We start from the raw sequence: 26224 nt of genomic DNA on the forward strand, positions 1-26224 counted from the left end.
TGTTGATGCTACTATGGTTATTCTATAAACTGACCCCATTGCATTTTGCTTTTTCTGCTGTTGTGCAGCGCTAGTGCAATCGATCTTCTATACCGTTTGCTGTCAGTCGGGTATATATTGTGACCTGTGAGTACAACTTACAAGAAGAAAGCCGCGGTTTTGTGGCAGCGGCTGTATGGATCGTTCTCTATGGTCTGCATCACGCATCTGCAAGTATTCAGTCGCAGTTGCACCAGTGCGTACCGCAAGATTACCATGTACCACCAAGTGGAGGGCACTGCAAGCTCCACGCACACTGCAAGCAAGATGATTATTGATTATTCACCGGGATTATAGGCTGCGGCCGCAGGCACCATATTTGACGTAAGGAAGATCTTTCATTAGTAGCAGCGGCACTAATTTAAAGGCTGTTCTATAATCCATTTTACGGTTTAAGGACATTTTCAGGGCGGAGAATTTTATTGAATTTTCGTTAAACAGAATTCTCGTTAAATAGATGGTCTATTTAACATTCATTTTCGTGTTCTTATAAAAACTTAAAAGTGGAAGTAGACTACAATAGTTATTGTGCTTGTTGTGATCGGTTGCGAATATTTCTGTGCAATGGGAAAACCGGCCAAGACGTTCACGGTCGTGCTTAACCGCGACCAGAACTGGGCCTATCACGAGATTATCACGGAGGCCCTGTTCGTGCTGTGGGCCGGATGCCATTTGTCCTTGAAATTCGGTACGCGCTTCTTCCCAGAATGGGAAATAACGCGCAGCGACCCGGACAGCTATACAAATCTGGATTTTCTTCTGTGGTTGCTGCTTCGTCGGGTGAGCTCATTATTTTCTCCGAAAAATGCTTCGAATAATGAAAGGTGTAATCTTCCTTTCCTCGATATTATCGGTTCTGTAGGCAACAAACCAGGGCACAATTACCGTGCCTAAATTCGAAATATTCTCATTTTTTGTGGAGTACTTTACGGTAATCCGTAATCACATGCATAAAAATAGAATTTTACTTGCAAAGATCACTAGGAACTGGCCTTAAGAAAAGGCAGATATATGATTACTTAATATTTACTATTTAGGTATTCAGTTTACTCTGCACTGTAGATATTGCTGCACAGTCATATTAATGCTTAATTAGTCCGGCAATGCGCGAGGTATCAAGTAATTTTCTGCCGAAAATGAATTTATGCCATAGAATCGGAATCATATAACGAACGTCAATCTTTTTTTGAAAATTTTGCAGTAGTTGTTAAAAATTTTAAAGGGTGGATAAAAAGTCCACCTTGTGGGCACTGTATGTAGGGCGGTTGCCGGTGTGACATGGCGTAAAATCCCTTGTACACAACTTTGTATTGATCTGATGTATTCGAATTTATCTGCGTAACGCGTTTGATAGCTGTTGATATCAAGGTGTGTACAGAGTAGTTGGTTTGTCCACATTAGTTCGTCATCAGTACATTCATCGTTCAGTTTATACTGTTTAACGTTCAGTTTAACGCTCAGTTCAGTTTAACGATGAATGATTCATCGTTCAGTTTATACAAAGGACGTTCCAAAAGTAACTTTCCCTAATTTGTATCTTCTGCCAGAAGCGCATCCAGCTACAAATGTCCATATCGTTACATCCGTCCTTCATTAAGGAATCGAAGCAGCACATACGAGATTAGAACAATTTTTAATTCGACAGTTTTTCTCAGTGTGATTAGAGTCTGCCTACTCATTAATTTGATTACAATTAGACTGTGAAAGTTGCCGTAAAGAACCAATGACGGTGTCGGACATTTTTTCTCGCGGCTTGCCGGTGTAGTATTTATTATTTTTTTTGTTCCCGCTTATTTTTCGTGAAGCACAAAACGTACCTGAGCTAAGACTCTTTTACCTTGCAAGAGAATTACTGAATAAAAGAGCTTGTTCTAAAGTCTTTTTTAGGAAAATAAGAACGATAAGGGTCTATGTGACGTACGAATACGTACTACATCGTTACACGACATTTCATAACTCGACATTTCATAACGTAACGTTTCACAACGTACATTTCATGGCCGTAACGTTTCATGACCGCAACGTTTCACAACTGCAACATTTCATGACCGCAACTTTTCACAACCGTAACTTTTCATGTCCGCAACTTTTCACAACCATAACATTTCATGACCACTGCATTCTATCAATAATTTTAGCCGTTTTACTGTATTCTCATTTTAACGTAGTAGTCAACGGTGACAAAAATTCTGCCATCATCCAGCGTTATTTCTAGCTACGCCTGGGCGGTGCGGTTATGCCACAAAGTTGCCAAATTACTCAAGCAATCTTGCAATTACAAATATTTTTTTTAACTGGTAGTGTGAGTCATGATCTACAGTATATTCCTTCAATTAGAGTAAAAAAAAAATTCTTAAATTTTTAATTCTTAAATTATCCCTTTGGCACATACGTTGCAGAGCTGTATCTGATGGCATCTTGCAGACTGCTTGTAAGGGCAAATCCTTGTTGACGATTAACGCCGACTGTTGTGGCTTTGATAAGGTTTCGCCCGCGCGTTTCTTCATATCCATTTTTGACAAGTGAGCCAGTACTCCCGCTTTATCGGCTAGGGGTTGTGCTGGGTGACCTCTGGAATATCTCCGTCAATAAAGGTCATACGTCCATGGCAGGTTGTCTTACGACATCGCCACAACTTAGAACTGTTTTTCTTATCCTGTTTTTCTTAGAACTGTTTTTCTTATATAATACTGCCAAATTTTGAGAGGAGTTATCTGTTCGTCACTGAATCGGTTATGGTTGAATCGTGCATTACGAAAAAACTAGATAATCGAAGGTACCACGAGAAACAATATAGGTACTTAATGAAAATAAAAATTATATGCGGCATCAACCGCAAACCATGCCAACTAATTACATGGTTCAGGTCGATCCACTTTTTATAAAAATATTCGGCTTTACATCCGTGATTTGGAAAGCGGATCCAAATGTCACGGTTGTGAAATGTCCTGGTTTTGAAATGTTACGGTTGCGAAAAGTCTGGGTTGTGAATTGTTATGGTTGTGAAACATCCAGGTTGTGAATTGTTACGCCATGAAACGTTACGTCATAAAATATCGGGTTGTGAAATGTTATACAATCCTCGTATGTACTACATACGAGTACGAGCCATTTCACGAGATTACTTGACCTGGCAATGCTGGCAGTGAGTATCTGTGTTGTTGATATTTAGTTGTCATTCGATTAATGACCAGTGCATGTCAATACGTGAAAAAAGCGAAAGCTTAATCCTCAGCAGCCGGACGGCAGCATGCATGATGTGATGTGGTAGTAACCGTAACCTTCTGTAGTGATTATGACCTTGTATAGCGGTATATGCTGTACCTATATCTGGTAATAATTAAAATTAATCAATAAATATGCGAGCGAGAGTTCACGACCATGATAAAAATTTGTTTTTGTGAGTCCCCGGTGCTGCAGTAAAAAAATTAATATAAATATAAATACGAATAACTTGTACTTACTCATTGCACAGTATGTGATAAATGCAACCTTTAAATTGTTGTCTGGTCACGCCCTCCTTGACCATGGAAGATGAAAATATTTTTTAAGCGTACTGCGACAGTACACTACCATTTTACGGAAAACGAAAATTTTCTGAATTTGGAGAGGGCCAATGGGCCCTTGTAATTGCAACTATTGCGCCTCGTAGTGTAGTGTTACAAGTGGCAGAAGCGTACAACGGTCCCGCAAAGGAAAGGTCAGACTGAAAAAGGCAAGCGGAAATAAAACGCAGTTTTATTCATAAGTGAAAAATAACATCGGAAGACAAAATCTGCGCGATGGTAGTGCGCAGGGAAAAATCGAATATCAAGGAAAATTCATAAAATGCGATAATCACAATCATCGAAAAACACACGTGACTCGATCGGATATACCGATGAGGAAAGATCCGAAAAAGAGAAATACACGCGATGCGTCATCTACTGTGAAAGTAGTCTAGATTGCGATCTCGCTTTCCAAATTCGATATAAATTTGCTGTAAATTTACATATGTGTCCGGCAGCCAACGTTCTACATTTTGTGCTGTCTCACTTTTGGTAGAATATAACCGGCTGCGTATGGGATAACATCGCCTCCCCTTGGAAGTCATACATGCCGCAAACGGTCACTAATCCGGTTATCACAAGTCGAGAGCACTCTAATGCCGGTTACATCGGAACCTTCGCCACCGTCCTCATAACCGTACTGCTGGGCGTCTCTGCTGCCTGCTCCGCTTGGGTCAACCGTCACTGGAGAGTTCCCCGCTGGACACAGCATCTCCGCAACTGTCGCCGCATCACGACCTGGCTCGGCTACGGTACAACCTCCGGCGGCGCGGGTGATTTGGATTTTGATGAGGATCCGAAGACACCCGAGTGGCGAATGGTGGTGTTTAACATCCTTCTACTCTATGCCAGTATGTCTGTGTTTGTCGGGTTGTGGCTGGTGTTCTGCGCTTTGCCGGTGGTCATTCTGGTCGGTCTAACCATTGCCTTTGTGGGTCGACACTGCGGCGAAGAAGCTCTGTTCCCGACTACTGCCGTGTGCTTCTGTTTGCTTGCTGTGTATTGCATCGGCAGGATTTGGGGGTTATGGATGAACAAGACGTATTTTATGCAGCTGCATGAGATTATCAGGTACGATGTGTTCGTGAAATTAAAGAACAAGATTTCTATCTAATATTACTCTCACTCCACGGAAAACCAGTCACTTTCGATGGGGTTCACTGCGTCTGCATCGCTGCCAAAATTTAATTTTCAACGTCGACTCACTGTACTGACAGTTAATCGAAAACGAGGTAAACGCAGCCGCTGGTCCGTGGGGTGAGCGTTACCCTGTGGACAGAGAATAGGGTCGCTCAGTTTCCTAAAATAATTACGTACGTAGGTTTCATTACGGAGATAAACAGCTTTCTTTCAGAAGAGTCAAAATTATCACTTTTATGAAAATTTTAGTCATGAATTCTTATTTTCTCCCCAAGGAGTGCCACGGGAATGCGCCTTTTCGTGCAACCATTCGCGGCTTATCAGGAAGTGGCACACGAGACGGAAGCAGCGACCGATAGTTCGTTGCCCGCTAAGCTCGAGACGGCAACCGATCCTTCGTTGTCCGCTAAGCTGGAGGCGGTGTGGTCCTTATGGTTCACGATCATTCTGATGGTGATGCCGGCGCTTTACGCTGTGGCTAACCACTGCGTAGCGACCCTTGAAGGACTGCCGGGCGATAGCGGCTGGATGGATCCGTTCTCTCTGCTTTTATTTTCATTGGCCAGTGGCCGTGGCGGATCGACATCTGCCTCTGGACATTCTGCAAGCGGCTGGACATTCACCAATTGCACCGAGTGCTGTGACAATTACGCAACGGTATGAAGGCAGTAAAATGGCTGATTGGCATCGTTTCTTGGTTTCTGTGTCCTCAAGTTAACAAAATATCACTTATGGTGCTAGAAAGAGGCAGTTGGGTGAATGTAGGGTAACTGCATAATGCACATAGCCATTGCATCAGTTCCAGCAGATTATCCTCAACTTATGCAGTAGAAATCTCTGTAGTCTTAAAAGCGTGGGTGTAGCCACCGCGTGTCCACACACTGCGACATAAACTGTCAATGCTTCCCAACGCCCCACTCACGCAGTACGTTTTAACACACCCTGCCTTAGTCCGTTGAGTAGATCAGGTCCATTTTCTTGCTGCTCTCTCTCAAAGCGGTGGTCTTCTTTTGGAACTACAGTAGTACTTACATGCTTTCTTAGGGAATGAGCCAAACCAACGCGATGCTGTCGTACTATATCGATTTACACCAACCCCGTTGGACAACCAGGCATCCGGTTATTTTGGCGCTATTTAACACGGTCATCTCGCCCGTGACGGAACGTTTCTACATGGCGTGGATGGGGATCCTTGCGTGGGGTGTCGGGTTGCCAATGATTCTTTTGGGATTAACTGGAGCAGCATGTGGTGTTTGGCAATGCTTCCGCGGTCTAATCAGCGGCCTGTACCAGTGGATCTGGTAAGCGATTTCAATATACCTATCACTATGAACTGCCTCTATTGCAAACGGTGCATACTGCATAGACCTAATGGTAACAAACACTAACGCCGTTAAATTCGGCCCGTCTTTCGACAATACGCATTCCCGTACAGGAAACCGAAAACGAACCAGGATGATCCGGAAGACCGCAAAGCGGAAACGACTAGCCCTGATAAACCGGCTGTCCAGACAAAGAAGAGACCGTTCTGCGTGTGCGCTTTGTGGATGGGTATTGAACGCTACATCCTGGTGGTATTTTCTCGTTGTTTGTTCTGGACATTCATCCCGTTTCCGGTGCTGGTACTGATGGTCCCGGAACAGTTTTTGTTGCCAGTTTGGCTGCTGTTGTTGACAATCATCGAAGTGGGTCTCTACGGCTGGGTGTGGAAAAACATCTGTTGGGGCTATCGAGAACTGCATACAGATTGCGGCGATCGCGCACACCCTGTGAAAGCTGAAGCGGAAGAAGACGACGCATCGCTTTTGACAGCGTGAAAGCTGTCAAAGGTAACCAAATAGGCGTAAAGCTTTTAGCCCTGCGCTTGTTGATTCAGTCATGATCATTTATCATTCGCTTAACGTTCGTATTGAAGTATCGCCATACCACCAATACGTGGCGTACAGCTGCTTGCTTAAGATACAACAGTTACAGGTGATGTACTTGTACTGTACTTGTGCACTTTCGCATAGATTAGCCTATTTCAGATTGCACGGTTTATGTTTCTTTCGGCTCCGGCTCCATGTGGAACCTTCGGTTCCGGGTTGTTTTACGTCCGTTCGCGACGTTAGCAGCTGTAACCTAGCGTCGTGCGGTGACGCGTAAAAACTATCTGCCTTACGCGGATGCTTGCAACGGCTCAGACACATCAGTGAATGGCAGGCCAGCTTATGCTGCCCGTGGATCTTTTTTTAGCGCTCAGACCGCCGACCGTTAGCAGGGTGGTCACGTCCTCGCGCGTACTCGACTCGATAATTTTTTCGTTGCTGTACGTGACCAAAATGTAACCGCACAAAGATCTGAAGCAGTTTTCATCCTGCTAACGTACTGCTTATCTGACGCCGTGCACTTCTATGTACGGAGCTTCTACCGTATGCAATCTGAAATAGGCTATTGATTAGTGTTGTTCGTACGCCTGCATGCGTTCTTAATCGCAGTTATGTTATTAAAATACTTTATTGACAAGTTGTACAAGCTAAAAGCCATTTACACTTGAACTTGATAAACCAATTTAGAACAAAAAGAACAATTCTTCAAGCTGTTTAGAACACCCAACCGTTCCCAGAACAGAAGCAGCGTTCCCACGCTGAATTATTTTATTACCTCTTCATCAGTGCTAGTACATGTTATTCGTACAATACAATAAAACACCATGAAAGAAGTATTAAGGATAGATTTTTGAACGGGCAAAACCTTACGGTGGACTGTTCATCCGTCCGGACTGCTTTGCCTGTTACAAATGTGGAACGTATAGGACTTCTTTGAGAAACTATGGATTGATATGAAAAGTTAAAGTATTTAGGAATAAAGAACGGAATGATGACAGGCATCTCCTGTACTAACGCAATAGACTCTTGAAAATAAAAGCGTAAGTATTTATATCGAATTTTTGGACCCCATACACACGCAACAAAAGCAAAGAGTCTCATTAAGCCGTTATTGCTACTGCACTGTATGCGACAAACGCCGGCAATGACATTAATTTATTATTATACAATAGCCGCAACTTGAAAATTTGTACATTGTATCGCGCATGAAAGGTATTTTAGTGATTTTACTGTTTCGAAACGTAGCGAATCACAACTCTAACGACATCATCAAGGTGCGGACTAAAAACGTTTCGGCTGCAGTTGTAAAATAATGTATTGTACAAATGTATAGATACAGATACAAAAGTAAATGCATCGTAAATGTATGGTACAAACAACAGTCTTAGTTTAAGCTATAGTCAAACTCATGAGGCAAAATGAAACCGTCCCCGTCAACATCGATTTCTTTGTACCATTCCGGAATTTTTGCCAATGCTCCCCGCGGATGCCGAGTAAGAACCTTATCGGACAACTTCAGGAACGCTTTACATTCGTCCACATCCAGTCTTTCATCGCCATTGAGGTCTGTAAAAGAACGCACACCGTATAAGGAAAACTGTACAAGCCCACACCTGATGGGGGTTCAGCAGTAGTGCATGAAGCTCCTTACGGGATACAAAAACATTTGAATGCAACAGCCAACGATTTTCTTACCGATGGTAGCGAACTTCTGCAGCGCGGTACTATTGTACACAACATCCCGTTTGCCGCGGCCAATTCTCCCGACGCTCATCGTATTGGGCGGTCCACCGAGGCCACCTCGTCGACTGCACTGACTCTTCGGCTTGCATCCACCGTTGCAGTTGCAGCAGAAGATGTTGCACTTTCCCTTACCGCAACAGCCAAAATGACTATGGTCGCAGCATGCGGCGACCACTGTTATTCCCACCATTGTAAGGACAAGGACCACCAAAACAGACCTGAGCGAGCCGGCCATGATTGAGAATCAGTAAGACACCCTTTCGGTTAGGCAAAGTTGTTCCAGAAAGTTAATACGACTGCAGCAACTGTTACTGAGTTATGTAGTTAAAAACTGATGTTTTATATACTTCTATACAAAATAGCCGCTGCTTCTGACGTTTACTCATTGGAACGAGGACGTAAAGATTAAAAGATGCATACCGTACCATCGTTGTAATCGGTGCAACCGATGGAGATGCCTTGATAATGCCGAACCGCCAGAACCGGTATCAGATCGACTCATACATGTAGTGCGCAGGAACTCGGAGCATTCCAAGTAGAAACGATCTAATCACCCTGCTAATCATCAACTCAATTGCAAGCCATGTAACATGTTTATCGATTAACTTCTGAAGTCGGATGAATCAACCAGGCACTTATTCTATACTCAAACAGCCAAATTTGGGACTATCGATCGGCCTGCTGACATTAGCACTTGCATCTTGCGCATTTCCCAACAAAAACCATCGACCGATATCTCAAACGAACGAGGAAGAAATTTTAGGAATTTTGATACCAAAGAAGTTGTTTTTTATGTGGTCTAAGAGAAAATCGGCGCATCGTAGACATAGCACAGGATTCGAATCCACGGTAAATCGTATGGTTTGTTTACGACAGACTAAAACAGCTCGATTATCTCTTAGATCTCATACAGAATGATCTTTCTAGTATCGAAATTCTTGAAATGGTTTTCTCTTTCTTTTGAAATGTTGCTTGATGGTTTTCGTTGTGAAAATGCGCAAGGTACATGTGTTCAAATTTTTGCGCTTTTCCTTTTTATTGTTCATTATTCATTCATTTTTTTTGTCATTCGGTCTTGGACCGAATGTAAGGCAATTTTGGCGTCCATTGTATTTATAAGAAATCCCGTTGTTGTGCTTCACTACAGTAAAATCTATGAGACTGAACATCTGCGAACATTGAACACGGCTTTAGTCTTTACATTGACCTCTCGCCTAGGAACCGGCGCGTCTCGTAGACTATAACATAGGGGGGCCACCGCGAATATTGAACATCTGTGTAAAGTGAACATTGAACGCTTTACTCGGAACCGTACTAATGAAATGACTCTGTTCAGTCTGAACAAAGCCATAAAATTCGGCGGTGGTATGTGAGTACGATGGCACAGAGAGAATAGCAAGCGCTAAAACCTGGCATATGCCACATTTTGGCACCACGTACAGAGTACAAGCGGATCATTGAGTTTTGTCACCTGGATATTCTTAAAACTATTGCCAGTACATGTCCAATTTCTCCTTTAAAGTGTCAGCACATGTAAGGAAGCTCCGGAATATAAAATTTCAAAAGGTCACATTGCATTTTACCGTTTGCGCAAAATACCACGAATACAATACAAAAGCGCATTTAAAATGCAAGCGCATTTAAAAGAATGGAGAAAGCGCATTCAAATTGCGATCGCGGCACTTCTAACTCTAGTAGAAGGCACACCGTTGAAGTCTGCCTTACGGTGCTTTATTTGATTAATTAAGTGCAGCTTATCGAGACGTTTTGCTATCAAGCGTCAACATTAGCAATTTAGCATCGTAGCAAAGTTTGCCCAGAGTCGGTACACCGCATTAATGGCTTAGTTTGTGAGAATTGTTACCATAGGGTAACACAAGCCAAGAAGTAAGTAAAGCTTCTGTTCAACACGAAGCAAAGCCGACACAATTGTTTTAAAAAATCGTTAATATAAAAGTTCACGATAGGTACTGATTTTGAAGTTATTTAGTGTTTTTGGAGTAGCCGTACTTCAGCACAATAGCGCACCACAATATGTACTGTAAATATGTGCGCACGTACATGCATGGCTCAAAGACATTTCGTCGACTAACACTTCGTCGACCGACACCAAGGGTGGAGGATAGTGCAGATTTCGGAGAAACGGATCCCGATCTTGGTCGGCAGAACACGTGGCGAATTCCTTCTTTTGCGGCATTTCCAACGTCATTGTTCAGCAGCAGCAAAAACACCTGACACAACGTCAAACATCAGCAAGGGCTACAAGTATATACATTATTACATAATGTATACAGTCCAAAAAATTAATAATGTAGTTTTGGATATAATCATTGCCGCTTTCCTGTAGTATAGCGTCATACAGCATGAACTGCTTATTTATTTCTGAATTATTAGTTTACGGCAGAGTGGCAATGGTGCAGATTTAAATTTGACATTATTAAGTGTGTGGGTGAACCGTCATTTCGTTGATGAAATTCGTCGACCGTCACCTCGTCGAACACGACGTCGAGCTGATGTTTCGCTAGACCGTCCTGGTATCCTTAAATTTTCTTATGTTGTTATGTTTCTTTTGTTTTCTTACGCTTTCTTATATTTTCTTATGTTTTCTGATCTTTTCTTATGTTTTTTGATGGTAGTCGCCCTCGTGACGGTTGACGGCCCTCGAGTGGGCCATAGCGAGTTCCAGATTCGGTTTTTTCCAGTTTCCTTTCTATTTCCGATAAATATTTCGCAACCATTCGCGTTAAAAGTGAAAGGGTATACCTAATCCGATGACAGTACCGGGTTTGACTGTTATAGCCAAATGATATAGTACTTTGTTATTGAATTTGACGAGATAAACCTTTTCGAATTGGTTCTGGCGTGCGGAAAATAATATTCTTGCACTGTATGCATTACGACTTACGTTACCTGTTTCGGCTAACTTAGATCAAATGTTCTCTGTGATGCCACTGATTAGGCCACTCGTTTCTGCTGTTTGATCACAATAATTTACAGCGATATCAATACTGCATGGTTACAAATATAAAATAGAAGCACTAATATTAAAACAAAATTAATGGTAATGGTGGTCATACTTTTACAATCCTTTAATTATAAAACTTTTATTTCTCAATATGTATAAGGCGAGCATCCCTCAACAAAACTGATCAAATGAAGAATTTGTCCCAATTAACATGGGAAGGGACAGTGCACAAAACACTCATCGCATTGCCACGCATAATCTCTAAACTTAAACGTTGAAACAAAAAAGTAGAACGGCTCTCGCCCGTCCTTAAAAACAACTTTTTACCAATCTCTTTTAACGTAATAATGCCGGTCTCACACCAAGTGCCAAAAGTCTCGCATGCAAAGGGGACAAAATTACAGCGATCCATAAGCGACTTGTATTTTCCAATCTTCTCCCGGCAGGCCAGTTCAGCGGTAGCGCCAGCACACTTTGAAGTCGCGTCGATGTATGAATCCGCCATCGTGTCTCTGCAAGTGACGTCCCAAACTAACGGCTGTCCGCGGTACCACTTCCAACGCGTGGCTCCATCCGGGCGCTTTCCGTTTTCACGCAAAAAGCCAATGGGCTCCGGATATGCTTCAATGCCGGCATTACATAGCGCTCGCAGTATGATATCGTTGATACCATTATGGCGTTCCCTTCTCCCGATGCACTTCTTGCAAGCTAGCCCATGGTATCCGTTTTCCGCAACCTCTTTGCCACATCTCGCACACGAGTGCTGCTCTACGATCTTGGCGCCAAGCCATAGGCCAACAGAAATGCGGAAAGTCTGATCATCCAGGAGGTTGCCGAATACTTTCGCGGGAAGGGCGTTAAGCCAGGCCCCGGCGTACTTCGTGCTGACTGCTCTCAGGCGAGCTTCGGTTCTTTTATCTACACCAATAATATTCCACAACGTGTCCACATCCTTTTGGATTACCGCGTTATCCCAAACGCATTGGTGAACACGTGCCAGATCTAACGGCAGTTCTTCACACGCAGATTCCAGCTTCCAGTTTTGGCACGCATCGCTGACCAACTGTTCGCTGTTGCTGTTGAAGATCTGTGATGATAACTGACGAGTTGCAAACATGGAAGCCAAAAAGGCCGAAGGAGCCAATGCTTTTGCTCGTCGTACACCCAAACCTCCTTTGGCAACAGGAAGCGTTGCCTGCGTGTATACATGGCCATCCAGTTTGGTGTTGGTGATTTCTTCAAGGGCAACTTTGACGTGCAGGTCGAACTCATCAAGCAGTTCCGGCACTTTCCAACACGGGCTGCATCGCAACGTGTACATAAGCTTCGGGATGGAAAGGCAATTCCGCAGGAGGTAAAATCCATGATGGGCGTTAAGTAATTGCAAGCGGTCTGTAAAAATTTTTAACGAAGCAATTTTCTGTTGCAGTAAGAGGGTTATGGCCTCATCAGTTAATGGTGCCCCAAGAAACGTTACCGTTTCAGGCTGCAAAACAATCGCACCAGGGGCAATTGAATGCAGCCTGTTCTTGGCCACCTCGCGTTCTTCAGAAGTACCACCGATCAGCAGCATTTCACACTTCGCGGGGTTCAATTCCAGTCCAGCGGCGTTGCTGGCGGCGATGATCGATGTCAGATCATCAGCCACTTCATCCACTGTTCCTCCTAAAGCACCGTTATCCAAGAAAAACACTCTCAGCTTCGAGGACAGGCCTATACAAAACAGTAGTGCAACGAGGCAGTAAAGCAACGGTCCCATAGGATCGCCCTACTGGATCCCCGTGGCGGATGACAAGTCCTCATCACTGCCACTGCAAGACGAGACAGACGGTGCTCCATACACACTCTGGACGAACGGATAATATTCCGGGAAATGTTCGAGGACAGACTGTAACATAACATCACGCCGAACGGTGTTAAACGCATTTCTGTAATCGATTTTAAAAAGAACCCGTAGGCCGTCGTGCTCGTCGTGAATGAAGCTCCTGACTGCGTTTACAGCTGCTTCTGCACCTCCGCGAGTACCGCATCCAACTTGGAACGGAGTAAATAGTTCATTTGCTTTCTTTCCACAACGTTTTGCAACAATTTTAGCTGCAAGCCTTCGTAAAACATTCCCCACAGCAATCGGTCGAACTCCACCATCTTTCTTCGACAAGGCAATGAGGTTCGCGCCGAATAAAACAGGCCGTAACTCCTCTAGTAGTTTACCAGCCACGATAAAATTCATCAGCTTACACAGTGCAGAACATAGCGGCGATTCGACGGCATCTTTACCATTCAGCATGTCCTTAATGTGCTGTGGACGTAGACCATCCAAACCAACAGACGATCCACTTGGAAAACTAAAAACAGCACCGATAACTTCTGCAGCCGTGATGGCGGCGAATGTGGGTAAGTCGTTGGCTAGTGGGGTAGGAAAACACGTATCCTTGGGGGCGTCGGGATGCTTCGTGCGAAGAACCGCTAAGACTTCAGCGTCTATATTAAGCACGCTCTCTTCCGACGCTAACCGTGCAACCGCTTTATGTACGGAACATTCATTGATGTATGATTCTACCATACGACGCAAGCGTTCTGCATCGTCTGTCGCACGCGGTCCGCCACGGGCGTTTAATGCGGGGGTGTTGCTTGGGGAAGGCCGAACTCCGCTTTCGAAGTCCCGTAGCTGCCGTCGGAAACGCCCAGTGAGAGTTTCTTTCTTCTTTGATGCGGTATCTCCTTCATTTTGGAATGCACGACGATGGATTGGGAATGCACGACATTTTGATTATTTTTGACAGCGAAGATTATGTAATTATGGATGAATAATCTATAATCCTTGGATTATCTTCCTTGGATTATTCTTCTGTGATGTTCCTCGGGCTTTCAACGAAGTTACTTGGGGGGAATTCTAAATGAACCCCAAGTAATGTGGGTACGTCGTTTCCTCGTTCATGGGCTGTTGTCATTTGTTGCGTAGAACTCTGTTTTCTGCCTTTGTACCCTTACTTACAGCATATTTATGCCCACCCAATCGTTCTCCTGTTCGGGATGTGGCAAAGAGCTGCGTGGATGGGGCTCCTACAAGAATGCCTGCCCGAGAACCCTCTCGTCCACGCTGGTGCCAGTCACGGCCAGTTCCTCTGCCCCCTCTCAAGATACTGCCAGTGAACCATCACAATCCACCGCAGAAAACCTCATACATGTACTGAAGAACGCTAGGAAATCAGGGAAGATTAATAAAGGAATTCCCCGCGCAGCGCGTCCCCAAGCAGCGGAAACCTTCGCAAGAGCTGTTGAGCAGTGTGTGAAGGAACCTACCGTCTCTAATTGGACCTCGTTACTTTTGTTCGCCTCTGCGGTGCGGTTGATGCGGTATCTCCTTCAGTTGCAAAGCACTGAGCATTATGAATATTTAATTCTTTGATGCGGTATCTCCTTCAGTTGCAAAGCACTGAGCATTATGAATATTCATAATGCTTAGCATTATGAATATTTAATTATAATATTCATAATGCTATGCAATATAATGCTAATTAAGCATAGCCCACGGCAGACCATCAGTATTATGGACGACAAACAATTTCGGACCGGAAAGGAAACTCTAAGGTTATAATCGCTTGTAAATATTGCGAGAATATGTCTGCAGAGAAAAAGGCAGTTGAGCGAAACCGCGTTTTTGTAAGTCTTTCGACTACAGAAGTACAGAGTACAGACTACGGGCATGGTCAAGTATTGCCCTCATGTAATTACACTGCTACGGGCAAGAGTCACCAAGGTGGTAAACACTAAACTTTGCTCTCATTATAAAAAAAAACCGGCGCCATGTATATGCGCTCTTTTACATTCACAGGGTAGTTCCACAAACAACTAACCCTTATCTTCTTGTTTTGCTAACTGATTTTTTTGCCCGTTGCATACAGCGGCGAAAACAACCCGCGTTGTTAGCAACCCATGTGATTCTGATTCTGGCGCTGTTTTTAGATTGTCCAACAATACCGGTGACGCTACATGCATCAAAGATCGAAAGATGCATCGAAGAGTCAGACATCTTTCTCTGTTGGCTGGTATACGGCCAGTGCAGCGCACCATGGTGCATAAGTTATGATTCATAGAGATAAGAACGGGTATTGTATGTTAAAAAACGGAGCTGTGCAGCGCGGTATCTTGAATACGGTATAGTTGTTGCGGTATAGTTGTTTTGACCATTCAGAGCGTAGATAAGCTCCGGATCGTGATGACACACGTTACCAGTCGTTTCTACTGCGCATAATGCACAAAAAACCTACATAGGCGTTGGAAGATACCCGAATGTCTGAATCTGAGCATTGTCACATTCATAAAATGCGGCATCTTTTAAATTGGCCAGGAATAATAGGATCAAAGTGACTTGCGACGTAAAAATAAATTCGTATTAGTCTGAATCTGCATTCTCGGTATTCGTGTTTTCGATTATGATGCCAATTAGGGTAAGTGGTAAATAGCTTAATTTGTTGTTCTACCTTGTTTTGATATAATTATTATTGACATTTGGCAGATTTTTACCTTGAAGCTTTTAATATTTTAAGTCCGAACACACTACAATACTCTGTGTACTTTTACGAGTATTATAACTTTTATTCGCGTTATTAGCAACAAAATTTTTCATTTTCTATATAAATCGTGAAAAACAAGAAACTGTTCTTTTGTTCATAACAAACTGCCAACGGGTTCTCGGCGTCGGGCATCATTCTACCTTTACTTGCCATAATTCTGTACCCTCTGTTTCTTCGTTGTTGTGAAAAACCAAACTAGACAAATCAGGTACTTATTGGAATTGCAAAATTATCCTAATTTCCAAAACTGAAAACTCGTACTGTACGAGTACTGCGTCACGATTCACGACGGTACCAGGTGCTACCGCCACCCGGGCGGCCACTACATTGGCTAGGCGCGGACAAGCAGCACAATTTGCAAATTGCAATGGTGCCGACTGCCGACGGGCGACGGCCATTGGCAAAATGCGTTTGAACACGTTTTGAGTCCGCCCACAGAGTCACAGACAGATGCGCTCTCCAGAGTCCAGGCCACAGCTGATTGTGAAATTCGCAGTTTTCAGTTTTTCGAATTTCTTACGTGTTCTTCGTTTCTCGTACAGCTTGTTATGGTTGACAGTTGAACGGTGATTGAAGATTTGAAGTCTGCAAACGAATGCCACAGCAGTGAAAGCACTTAACCCACAGTCTATCAGCATGTGCAGCATCTACAGCCGTGAGATATCTGCGCGTGGAACGCCGTGGACGTGCGGGGCAGCGACGGCGCTTGGGAGCATGGCCGCGTCATCAACGCCCTGCACAACGGCTTGGTCGTCGATTTCGACTGTCCCGGCCGACGCGCCGAGCTGATCGACCCTACGACGTCCGTCGTGCGGCGCAGTCGTCGCCCGCCCGGGCATACCTCCTCTGGCAGTGCCATTTCGGCGGACTGCCTGAATGAAGCCATCTTCCCCCAGGAGGTGGGGCAGCGGGTGGAGGTGTTGGGGCGGCGGAGCGCCGACCGCCCCTGGACGTGGCAGCCGGCGACACCGTTCCTTCGCCAGATATACTGGGAGCGCTATGTCTTCGTGGCGATGGATGGTCCCCAGGGAATGCAGCGGCTGATGATGCGGACACACCCCGTGCGTTTATTCAGTGCGGAAGCAGCGGCACCCGTGGGTGCTGTCGGGAAGGGGGATTTTGTCACGCGCGCCTGTATCCTCCCGGCGGACTACTGGGGCCGTGGTCCCGTGAGCGCGACGCTGTGGGATGCCTGGAAGCAGGCCGTGCAGGCGTCCGAGCTGGCTTTCTGGCCGGTCAGCCTCCTGGGCGACACGCTGGTCTGTCTGCAGGAGCGGCTGGAGGAGCCGCTGCTCGACGAGCATTTGGAGTACTAAGTACCTGGTACATTCATCGTCGATTATATTTTACAATTATTCTTTATTGTGTTTTCCCATTTTTTTATGCAAATTTCTTTACATCCAGTAAAAGGTTCGCTATTTTTAATAATTTTCTCTAATATCGGTAGTCATTTTCTTTTAACGTTTTATATTTAAGCTTTTTTCTGGTGTAGGTTTTCCTCGAATTTATTTTATAGTTTTGTTGTTTTATTTTATTGCATGAATTATTCGTCCAACAGGAAGAATGGCTGACGCAAGCCAAAAGCAGACTCGATGGCGGCATGCGCTGCGGTCGTGGATGACGACAACCACGGAAGTATGCTGCCCGTTCTCCCGGAGAAAATCCTCCGGGAAGTCCTGGACATGCTGGACAGCGTGCAGCGCGCGAACTGCCGGCGGGTGAGCTCGGTGTGGGACGCCGTCGTTGGCGTGGAATGGCGGGTCGTCTGGGTGTCCTTCGCCCACCAGCGCCTCGTCGACGCCGTCGGCAACACCACGACACCCGACGAAGCGGAATGGCAGCGGTCGGCCTACCTCGTGGGCATGTGCTTATGGAAATGCCTGTCCGCGGCCACCCAGACGATCATCATCAGCAACGCCGTGCAGCAGCGGGCGGCGAACAACGGCATGGTCGATTGCTTCCATCTGATCGATGCTGTCCGGCAGGAGCAGCCGTTAGACTGGGGTAAGGATGTGACGGTGATTATGCAGCGATTTCACTGGGATTTGGAGGGTCTGCTGGACGACGAGGTGCACAGGGCAACGGCGGCGGTGGAGCGGGTGGTCTGGAAGGACGGGACGTTCAGCGGGCCGGTGGAGCACTTCCGCCGGCAGCCAGTCAAGTGCGGGGTCAGTGTTCGGAGCGAAGAGATGCTGGAGGAGAACGGCGATTCCGTTCCCATCCACTTGGCGCTCAGCGAGGTGCTGGAGGATTGCCTGGCGGAGCCGGAGGACGATGGGCGGGCGCTGCTGGTGCAGTGGCTGAGGGAGGCGGTCATGCAGCCGCCGGGCTCCCGCGACCGTCAGCGTATCGACAAGGTCACAGGCAATTTTAATGTTTATTTTTTATTAAATATACAAGGATAAATGTGGAGATGATTTCTTATTACAATTTCTGTTCTGCAGATTTTGCAGTCCTGCCAGGAGGAAGACCCGCGTGTGCTGGCCGAGTATGGCGTAACGGCGTGGACTGTGGACACCATGCGGGATCGTAAGGCGCGGAGATTGACGAAACTGACCTGCTGCGCTCTACAGCGCGAAATGGCGATTCCGCCGGCTGATTGCCCTTCCAGTCCTCCCCAACCTGTCAGCATCTACAACCGTCCCGACGCCATCTTCACGTGGAACGCCGTGGACGTGCAAGGAAGCGACGGATCTGGCGAGTACGGCCGCGTCATTAACGCCCTGAACGGCGGCTTGGTCGTCGATTTCGACTGTCCCGGGCGCCGCGCCGAGCTGGTCGACCCTTCGACGTTCCACGTGTGGCGCAGTCGTCGGCCTCCCGGGCACACCTTCTCCGGCAGCCTGCAGTCGGCCGACGCGTTCGAGGGCGCGGTCTTCCTGCAGAGGTATCCCGAGGAAGTGGAGGTGTTGGCGCGGGAGACTGCCGACCGCCCCTGGACGTGGCACGCGGCCACGCCCTTGTATCTGCAGATGTTCTGGAAGCGCTACATCTTCCTTGAAATGCAACTGTCGGAAACCGAGGGCGGGGTCAAGGTGAAACGGCTGCTACGGGCGCATCCCGTGCGGCTACTCGGGCCGGGACTTCCGGAAGCCGCAGAAGTGGTCGGGAAGGGGGATTTTGTCACGCGTTCCCGCGCCCTCCCTGCGAACTACTGGGGCGGCGGTCCAGTGAGCGCGGCGCTGTGGGAGGCTTGGAAGGAAGCCGTGCAGGCGTCCGAGCTGGCGTTCTGGCCGGTTAGCCTCGTGGGCGACACGCTGGTCTACCTGCAGGAACTCCTGGAGACGCCGTTACTGGACGGGCACTTGGTAAGCCTTCGCTATTATTTGGCAAATCATATTCAGCATATTTATCCATTTCCAGTTTTTATTATTCTTGTGTTGGGTATTTTTTAATATTTCATGTAATATATTTTTCATCCCGCTGGTTCAGGTGGTTCTTAACTTGTACAGGTTTTTTTCTTTTACTATTATTTACCAGAATTATGTTTTAGTTATTTTCTGTGATGATTTTATTTAATTATTTCCCATTTATTGCTTATTACAGTATACTACTCGTAGTATTATTACAGTTTATTGCGGTATTATTATTGCTTATTACAGTAAGTAAGCGTTTAGTTGCAGTATTGGTTTCTCTGTATGTTTTTGTTTTGAAGGTTTCCGCTTTAGTGGTTTGTTGTGGTTATTAATCAAAACCCCAAGAGAACTTATCTTTTTTTTGTTAATTTCGTTATTTTTTATATGCGTATTCCTTTTACATTTACCTTACGTTTTGTAATTTTGTTGTATTTTTGTTTTATGATTAATTGTAAATGTTTCTGTATTTCGATAATACATTATTATCTTATTACGTACTTTATTATATGGTACTCTTGCATTAAGGTTTGTAATGAGCTGGGAAACTGTTATTATAATCATATGAATCAATCAGAAAAAGGATAAGGTTCCACCATTACGGAAGCAGTAAAACTTAGCGGTATCCGAATTTGAAGGAGCTGGCTATTGTGGTTGGCTGTCAGCCTGTTATTAACTGATGACCATAATACCTATATTGGAATAAATCAGTATCCGTCCGCAGGAAGAGCTGTTGGTGCAGGCCACAAAGAAGCTGCAGCCGCCGCCGCCGACGCTGCCCGCGGTCATGGAGACGGCCAGTGAGGAAACCCGGATGTCGGTCCTCCCGGTGGAAGTCCTCCGGGATGTCCTGGACATGCTGGACACGGTGCAGCGCGTCAAATGTCGCCGGGTGTGGGCGTTGTGGGACGCCGTCGTCGGGACGGAATGGCGGGTGATCTGGGTGTCGTTCGCGCATCAACGCCTCGTCGACGCCGCCGGGAAGGCCACCACGGCCGAGGAAGCCGCGTGGCAGCGGTCGGCCTACCTCGTGGGGATGTGTCTGTGGAAGTGCCTGACCGAGGACACCGAGACCATCATCGTCACCAACGCCGTGCAGCAGCGCCATAACACCGGTCTGGAGGACTGCTTCAGTTTGGTCAGCAATCTCCTGCACGATCTACAGGTGTGACGGAGAGATCAATACGATAGGGTCGAGTAATGATGACCGCAATAACCTGTCTAGCTATGCCTACCCTAGGTCGCGAAGCGAGAAACTGCATACCCGACGATAATTTAATTCTGAATTTCGAAGACTGCCAGAGTCAGAATGAGACAGCTTATGACCACAGATAATGCAACTAGCGGATTTACAGATATGTACTTGCTGTAGGTAGAAGGACTGGGAACCGGCTGTGCAACGGTCGACTACGTCATCACTGTCGCATACAGAATGCACTGTGCTATTGCTTACCATAGGTCCACAGATTTTCTTGTCCCTTTTAAAAAATGTTCTCAGTTCCTTTCTCCTCTAAAGCCTTCTGGTATTTTAACAGATCATACTGAATTTAGAAACCCGAACACGAAGGGTTAGAAATAGAAAAGAAATATGCTAAGAAAACTGACAGAAACCGCGAAAAACGCGCATCTGTCACCATGGCAGCCGCCCTCCCGTGTATGCGAGAGTGATGACGTCAAACGGTAGGTTACCAGTCCTTCTCACACTATAGTAAGTACTTGGCACTGTATAATCACTATAATGTATATAGCCATAATATAGGCCCGAAGCGCATGCAGCCATGCACCATCCGGTAATTCAAAACACAGGCCCATATAACAGAGACGGTTCTTAGAGAATAAAATGAATGTAAGTACAAGTACAATGTAGGACGAAATGGTCGCATAACCCCAGACCCAGCATTCTGTACGAATGCGGCGCAGTGACTTGTACGAACTGGATATTATTTTTAAATCTAGTCGTACAGTGCACTGCACTGCATGCGTACTGAATGTGGATATGTTGGGTATGCGTCTATGCGACCATTTCGTCCTACATTTTAAAGCCGTAATAAAATTAAAAACGCACTAGACTGCTGTCGTACTTGTATAATAATAATTGCTATACTAATAATTATTATTATCACGTCAGGTGGACGACGATCCGGATCCGACCATGATTATCCACAACTTCCACTGGGAGTTGTACGACGTCATGATGGAGGATGTGCACGGGGCGGCGGCGGCACTGGAGCACTTCCACGGGGACATGGACGACGTCCTGGACGAGGATCAGCTGCATGCTGCCGCGGCGGCGGTGGAGCGCGTGGTGTGGGTGGACGGGACGTTCGGCGGACCGGTGGAGCACTTCCGCCGGGAACCGGTCCGGTACGCGGTCAGTTATCGGTGCGCGGAGGCGGTGGATGTGTACGGGAGTGGCGAACCCGACTACTGGCACTTGCACCTGAGGGCGGTGCTGGAGACCGACCTGCCGTCGGCGGAGACACCGGACGGGGAGCGGATGCTGGCCGACTGGCTGTCGCAGGCCGCCGCTTCCCCGGATTGTCGGCGGGTGGATAGGATTGTGCGGCTGTGCCAGGAGGAGGATCCCCGGGTGCTGGTCCAGTACGGCAACGTGCCCTGGCAGGTGGAGGACGTGCAGGGGACGGCTGGAGTGCGCAAGCTGACACGGTTGGCCCGCTGCGCTCTGCAGCGCGAGATGACGGCCACACCGCCCAGGCATGCCGCTCAAGCTCCGCTTCCGGCCAGCCCCACTTAGGACCTACACAGCTCCCGATTCGCCGGAAATCCATTCGAGTCCTCATTGTTCGTCCTGGCCGTTGGTCGATGCAGTCCCACCGCGGCGTCCATTTCTGCATCTTGTTCAAGAACAATTCTACTTTGGTTTGTGTCTAACCGTTAACAGGTCTCGGCGTTGGATAGTCACACGCTGATGTTGTTGGACGATCATTTCGTTTATTTCATAATTACTCACGTACAGGGCAATTATGAAATAAAGGGCCAATGCACAATATGAAAAAGGGCAATACAGCGGCGGCTCGTATTCTGTTGTTATTTCTGAACTCTGCATTTCCGATATAAATAATGTGTGTTGTGATTACGAAACTACAGCTGTGTGGAGAAATCCGTTAATGAAAAGTTTGTTGTTATTTTTGCTGTGCAAAGGCATTGCCCAGCTGAGGGCCAGACAGCCATCTGCAGCAGCTGTTCCCGCGGCACCAACTCCGGCTTGCGCTTCCACATGCCGCACAGCAGCCGCGACACCGCCTCCACCACCTCCCGAACAAGCCATCTTCTTTACTGCATAATTCAAAAACCATCACATTTTATGTGCCAGGACTACTTACACTTGTCCAGAAAATTTGCCGTGGACAAACAAACTGAAATAAACAGGGAAAATGCAGAGATATCGCTGTAGACAATGCGTGGATCCATCCTGCTCGCGAACATTTGCAGGAGCGGTAGCATTTCGCTATCGGTACAATCGCGCCCCTTAATGCCCGGCGCCAGACCGATGCTGTCCATCGCACCGAAATTGCCAGCCAGCGGAAATTTTGCGAGTAGAATCATTTCGCCATAGGTGGAATTAAACTTCTCCCCATTGAAGATTCGGCTGCCGGTTAGTACGGTTCGCGAGCCATTGTGCCGGCTGCCCGTTTTCAGCACCAAATGACCGGCTTCCAAGCGGATATTATCGCCGTCGAAATGTTCATCCAAAGACGCAACATCGTGCTGCTTGAACCACTTCGATTCATTGGGCGGTACATCACTAGAATCGTCGCTAAAGACTTTCGCCATTTTACCTTCGCCATAGTCCACAGTCCAAACTGATTAAGATGGAGGAGAACAGATAGCAGCTAAAACAACAAAGCTAAAGAATTTTTGGGTTAAAATTATGGGGAAGAATTAAAACAGTTAGTATCTGCTCCTTGCGATTGTCAACTTAGAATAAAGCACATGTGGAATCTGTAGTAACAATAATAATAAAAATAATTACTGATAATTACGTATCTGTTTCAAGTCATACAGATACCGTTCAACCGGGAACGCTTGTCGCTTTTATGGCAACTGAATAATATACTCAAAATGGCTGAAGAGTAATAATCATTAAAAATTTATGACCAGTATAATGTGCGCCAGGTGTCTAACCTATCATCACCATTAAGGATTTTTTCACGCCGCAGGACATCCGCAAAACATCATATCGTAAACATCACTTTTCAGAGCAGACACTTTACAGTTGTTCGCGATAAGTATTTCATACAACTGAAGCAGGCTCTTTGAGTTGTAAGAACTAAGAAGTAGAAATACGAAGTTAATTGCACGCTATAAAACTTCCAGGTCGCGCAAACACCGGCATTCGATTCCAGTTTCTGTTGAGCAGACTCTTGAATTTATTTTCTGCATTTTTTATGCTAACACAAAAATGGCTTGTTGTACCTCAATAATTATTTTCCTGACTGCACTGTGGAGATTAGGCTCCTTTGCTACTGCTGCGCTCGACGCCGACAGCGCGCACTTCGAAGTCTTCAGGGACGATTTCGACCAAGATCAATTGAGCCTGAACTGGACGGTCATGGATGATGTACTGTCGCCATTGTTAACCCCTCCGGCTGATCGTCAGAATTTTCATTTGAGGGACGGAATGCTTCGGCTGGAGCGAGGACTCAAGTGGAACGGTTCCCACATTGTATACGCTTCACGCAACCTGAAAACACAGTTTGCGTTCCATTTCAAATACGGGGAAATGACCATACGGGCCAAAGTCCCAGCGATACCTGATGCTGTTGCCATCGTGGCGCTGATGTCCTGCACAATCTCCGAAAGCTTCACGTGCCGGGTGCCAACGTTACCGAGCGTAATAGCCGATTTATCGGGTGGACCTGGGAACCTAATGCAGGGTATGGTGGATTACGCCGACAGCGACGGATTGGCCATGCGACACTTTAGTCATTTCAATAGGTAAACAATTTCCTTAACAGATCATTTTTTTAACACTTCAGACTGTATGCTTTGCAGTGATAAGGCTTTTTCCCGTGATTATCACGTGCACAAGCTGGTGTGGACCCCCGAGAGCCTGGTTTGGTACATGGACGGACAGTGGGCGCTGAATTTGACGGTCCCTGGTTTGGAGCAGTGGCCGAAGATGTATATTGGACTGGGCATAATGCCGGGGTTCGAAGAAATGGCCAGTCAGAACAACGCAACAAACAAATCGTTATCTGAAGTATTTCTCGTCGACTATGTCTATGTAAGGCAGTCCAGAGGAGGCCAAGGATTATCAGCTGGTAGGTCGACTAGGCTTAGGTTCAAATTAAAGCATCTTTCGGCCGTGTTTGAGCAGAGCTCAAGAGTGAAAACTGAATTTGATGGAATTTCAATCAAAGCAAATGAACAGTTTAGAGTTTTTCCTCTAAAATGTTCTAGTTTTAGGTGCTAAAATTATTGGAAAATATGATTAGTCATCCAGTTGACATTTGCAATCTTGGAGGTTTTTTCAATCATATTCTTACGCAGAGTATGGCGGTTTAAAATATCCTGCTCAAGTGCAGTTAATTCTATTCGTACACGTGTGTTCGAAAGGTGATCACAGCAGAAAGTGTAGGATGCGTAACATGCACATTCGTTGCAGCCGCGAAACGTGCCGTTCGATTGCCAGTCGTCTTTGGAACGGTTATTCCGACTATTATCATATTAGCTGCATTGGCTGTCGGATGCTGGATGCATCGTCGCAGCCGGCATAGCCTCCAGCACGGTAATATGCTACATTATGGGCGGCGGCTGCGCTTCCAGCGGAGGACCTCCAGCCTTTGCGACATATCCGGATTCGATGCCGATATCGTCATCAGAGATCTGGTGGCCAATCCCTGTGTCCGTCTGTTGGAAGTGCCGTTAGCAAGTTTGCAAATCGGTGCGTATTGCGTAGCAGAGGTTACGTTTTTGTTACGATAAATTGATACGCCCAAAAGGTTACGCTGCTTTATCCTGCTTTGGTTAAGCAGTAGTTTTGGTTGTAGCGGATAATGTTTTGGGCGGAAGTGCCCGCCATCTTTTCCGGAAAGGCTGCGCCTTTGGTTTATACATGCAGACCCATTGTGACGCGGCAACAGCGATTGCAATTAAAACTGGAAGGTCACGAAATAACCCGTCAGTTATCCGTCGATTGCTCCACGAGATAGAAACGCGAGCCAAAGCCGGTCGCCATCTGAATATCGTCAACCTGTTGGGAGTAGTCATTAACGGTGACGTTATGTTGCTGCTGGAGTACTGCGAATTTGGATCATTGACGACTTTTTTGCGAGGACGCGCCCGCCTGGCCTTCTATGAAAAAAACAGATCGGACGAGGAAACACGGAAAATCGCGATGAGCGAAAACGGGAACCCATCAGAAACACCAACATCGCCAACACTTGCCGAGCCAAAGCTTAGCGGCCTGGATCCGACTGCATTAATTGCGACGCTGATTCGGTTTGCTTATCAAACCAGCCGTGGAATGGAGTTTCTCCATAGCCGAGACATTCTCCACCGCGATCTGGCGGCGCGCAATATACTGTTGTTCGACACGAACGTGGTAAAAATATCACATTTCGGAATGGCCCAGCGGGGACCGCAGTACACTTTAAGCGATCTGCAGGTAAACTGGCTTTTGGTATCCTAGCATGCCAGTTGGAACACTTTGTGTTGGTAGTTTGAATTGCAAAAATTATTAACCGCTCTTTTCTTCACTGACAGGAGCCGCTACCGGTACGATGGATGCCTCCCGAAGCTATCGAGAAAAGGCTGTTCTCGCAACAGTCAGATGTGTGGTCTTTCAGTATTGTATTGTGGGAAATGTTTAGCTTGGGCGCCATGCCGTATGCCGACGCTCACTGCATTCTGAAGCAAACGGTTGGCGACTTTCTAACGGGGCTAAAGAGCGGCTGGAGACTAGAGAAACCAGCCATATGTCCAGATTTTGTGTAAGTGATGTTTGCCTTTGGAGTGGCTCTGGAGC

At 46.3% G+C, this 26224-nt stretch overlaps 4 protein-coding genes across 4 annotated transcripts; 3 read left to right on the forward strand and 1 right to left on the reverse strand.

Annotated features, from left to right (window-relative positions):
- Positions 1 to 262: 262 nt before the first annotated feature.
- On the forward strand, positions 263 to 7292 carry LOC129596975 (uncharacterized). Its single transcript, XM_055494380.1, has 5 exons — positions 263 to 819; positions 4084 to 4658; positions 5003 to 5384; positions 5772 to 6028; positions 6163 to 7292. Exons 1-5 carry the CDS (start codon positions 604 to 606, stop codon positions 6542 to 6544), a joined length of 1812 nt encoding a protein of 603 aa, XP_055350355.1. The 5' UTR covers positions 263 to 603; the 3' UTR covers positions 6545 to 7292.
- Positions 7293 to 7775: 483 nt separating this feature from the next.
- Positions 7776 to 8623, reverse strand: LOC129596978 (uncharacterized). Its single transcript, XM_055494382.1, has 2 exons — positions 8291 to 8623; positions 7776 to 8161 (listed from the first exon to the last, which is right to left on the reverse strand). Exons 1-2 carry the CDS (start codon positions 8571 to 8573, stop codon positions 7980 to 7982), a joined length of 465 nt encoding a protein of 154 aa, XP_055350357.1. The 5' UTR covers positions 8574 to 8623; the 3' UTR covers positions 7776 to 7979.
- Positions 8624 to 17071: 8448 nt separating this feature from the next.
- LOC129596931 (uncharacterized) lies at positions 17072 to 22468 on the forward strand. The gene is made up of 5 exons (XM_055494338.1): positions 17072 to 17203; positions 17439 to 18237; positions 18325 to 19188; positions 19958 to 20398; positions 21362 to 22468. Exons 2-5 carry the CDS (start codon positions 17473 to 17475, stop codon positions 21986 to 21988), a joined length of 2697 nt encoding a protein of 898 aa, XP_055350313.1. The 5' UTR covers positions 17072 to 17203; positions 17439 to 17472; the 3' UTR covers positions 21989 to 22468.
- A 1509-nt stretch (positions 22469 to 23977) lies between these two features.
- LOC129596934 (platelet-derived growth factor receptor beta-like) lies at positions 23978 to 25888 on the forward strand. Its single transcript, XM_055494339.1, has 4 exons — positions 23978 to 24192; positions 24250 to 24481; positions 25024 to 25141; positions 25248 to 25888. Exons 1-4 carry the CDS (start codon positions 23978 to 23980, stop codon positions 25886 to 25888), a joined length of 1206 nt encoding a protein of 401 aa, XP_055350314.1.
- Positions 25889 to 26224: the final 336 nt, after the last annotated feature.

Source organism: Paramacrobiotus metropolitanus, unplaced genomic scaffold (assembly GCF_019649055.1).
Source record: "Paramacrobiotus metropolitanus isolate TYO unplaced genomic scaffold, Prichtersi_v1.0 Parri_scaffold0000098, whole genome shotgun sequence".
Taxonomy (NCBI): domain Eukaryota; kingdom Metazoa; phylum Tardigrada; class Eutardigrada; order Parachela; family Macrobiotidae; genus Paramacrobiotus; species Paramacrobiotus metropolitanus.

Bases quoted from the DNA above. Each gene is read 5' to 3' on its own strand.
- LOC129596975 (XM_055494380.1), top strand. From the start codon at position 604: ATGGGAAAACCGGCCAAGACGTTCACGGTCGTGCTTAACCGCGACCAG. The intron at 5,385-5,771 runs GTATGAAGGCAG...ATGCTTTCTTAG, and splicing joins GCTGTGACAATTACGCAACG to GGAATGAGCCAAACCAACGC. The intron at 6,029-6,162 runs GTAAGCGATTTC...ATTCCCGTACAG, and splicing joins GGCCTGTACCAGTGGATCTG to GAAACCGAAAACGAACCAGG.
- LOC129596978 (XM_055494382.1), bottom strand. From the start codon at position 8,573: ATGGCCGGCTCGCTCAGGTCTGTTTTGGTGGTCCTTGTCCTTACAATG. The intron at 8,162-8,290 runs GTAAGAAAATCG...GTTCTTTTACAG, and splicing joins GCAGAAGTTCGCTACCATCG to ACCTCAATGGCGATGAAAGA.
- LOC129596931 (XM_055494338.1), top strand. From the start codon at position 17,473: ATGGCGGCATGCGCTGCGGTCGTGGATGACGACAACCACGGAAGTATG. The intron at 19,189-19,957 runs GTAAGCCTTCGC...ATCCGTCCGCAG, and splicing joins CGTTACTGGACGGGCACTTG to GAAGAGCTGTTGGTGCAGGC. The intron at 20,399-21,361 runs GTGTGACGGAGA...TTATCACGTCAG, and splicing joins ATCTCCTGCACGATCTACAG to GTGGACGACGATCCGGATCC.
- LOC129596934 (XM_055494339.1), top strand. From the start codon at position 23,978: ATGACCATACGGGCCAAAGTCCCAGCGATACCTGATGCTGTTGCCATC. The intron at 24,193-24,249 runs GTAAACAATTTC...TATGCTTTGCAG, and splicing joins CACTTTAGTCATTTCAATAG to TGATAAGGCTTTTTCCCGTG. The intron at 24,482-25,023 runs GTAAGGCAGTCC...CTGCGCTTCCAG, and splicing joins TTCTCGTCGACTATGTCTAT to CGGAGGACCTCCAGCCTTTG.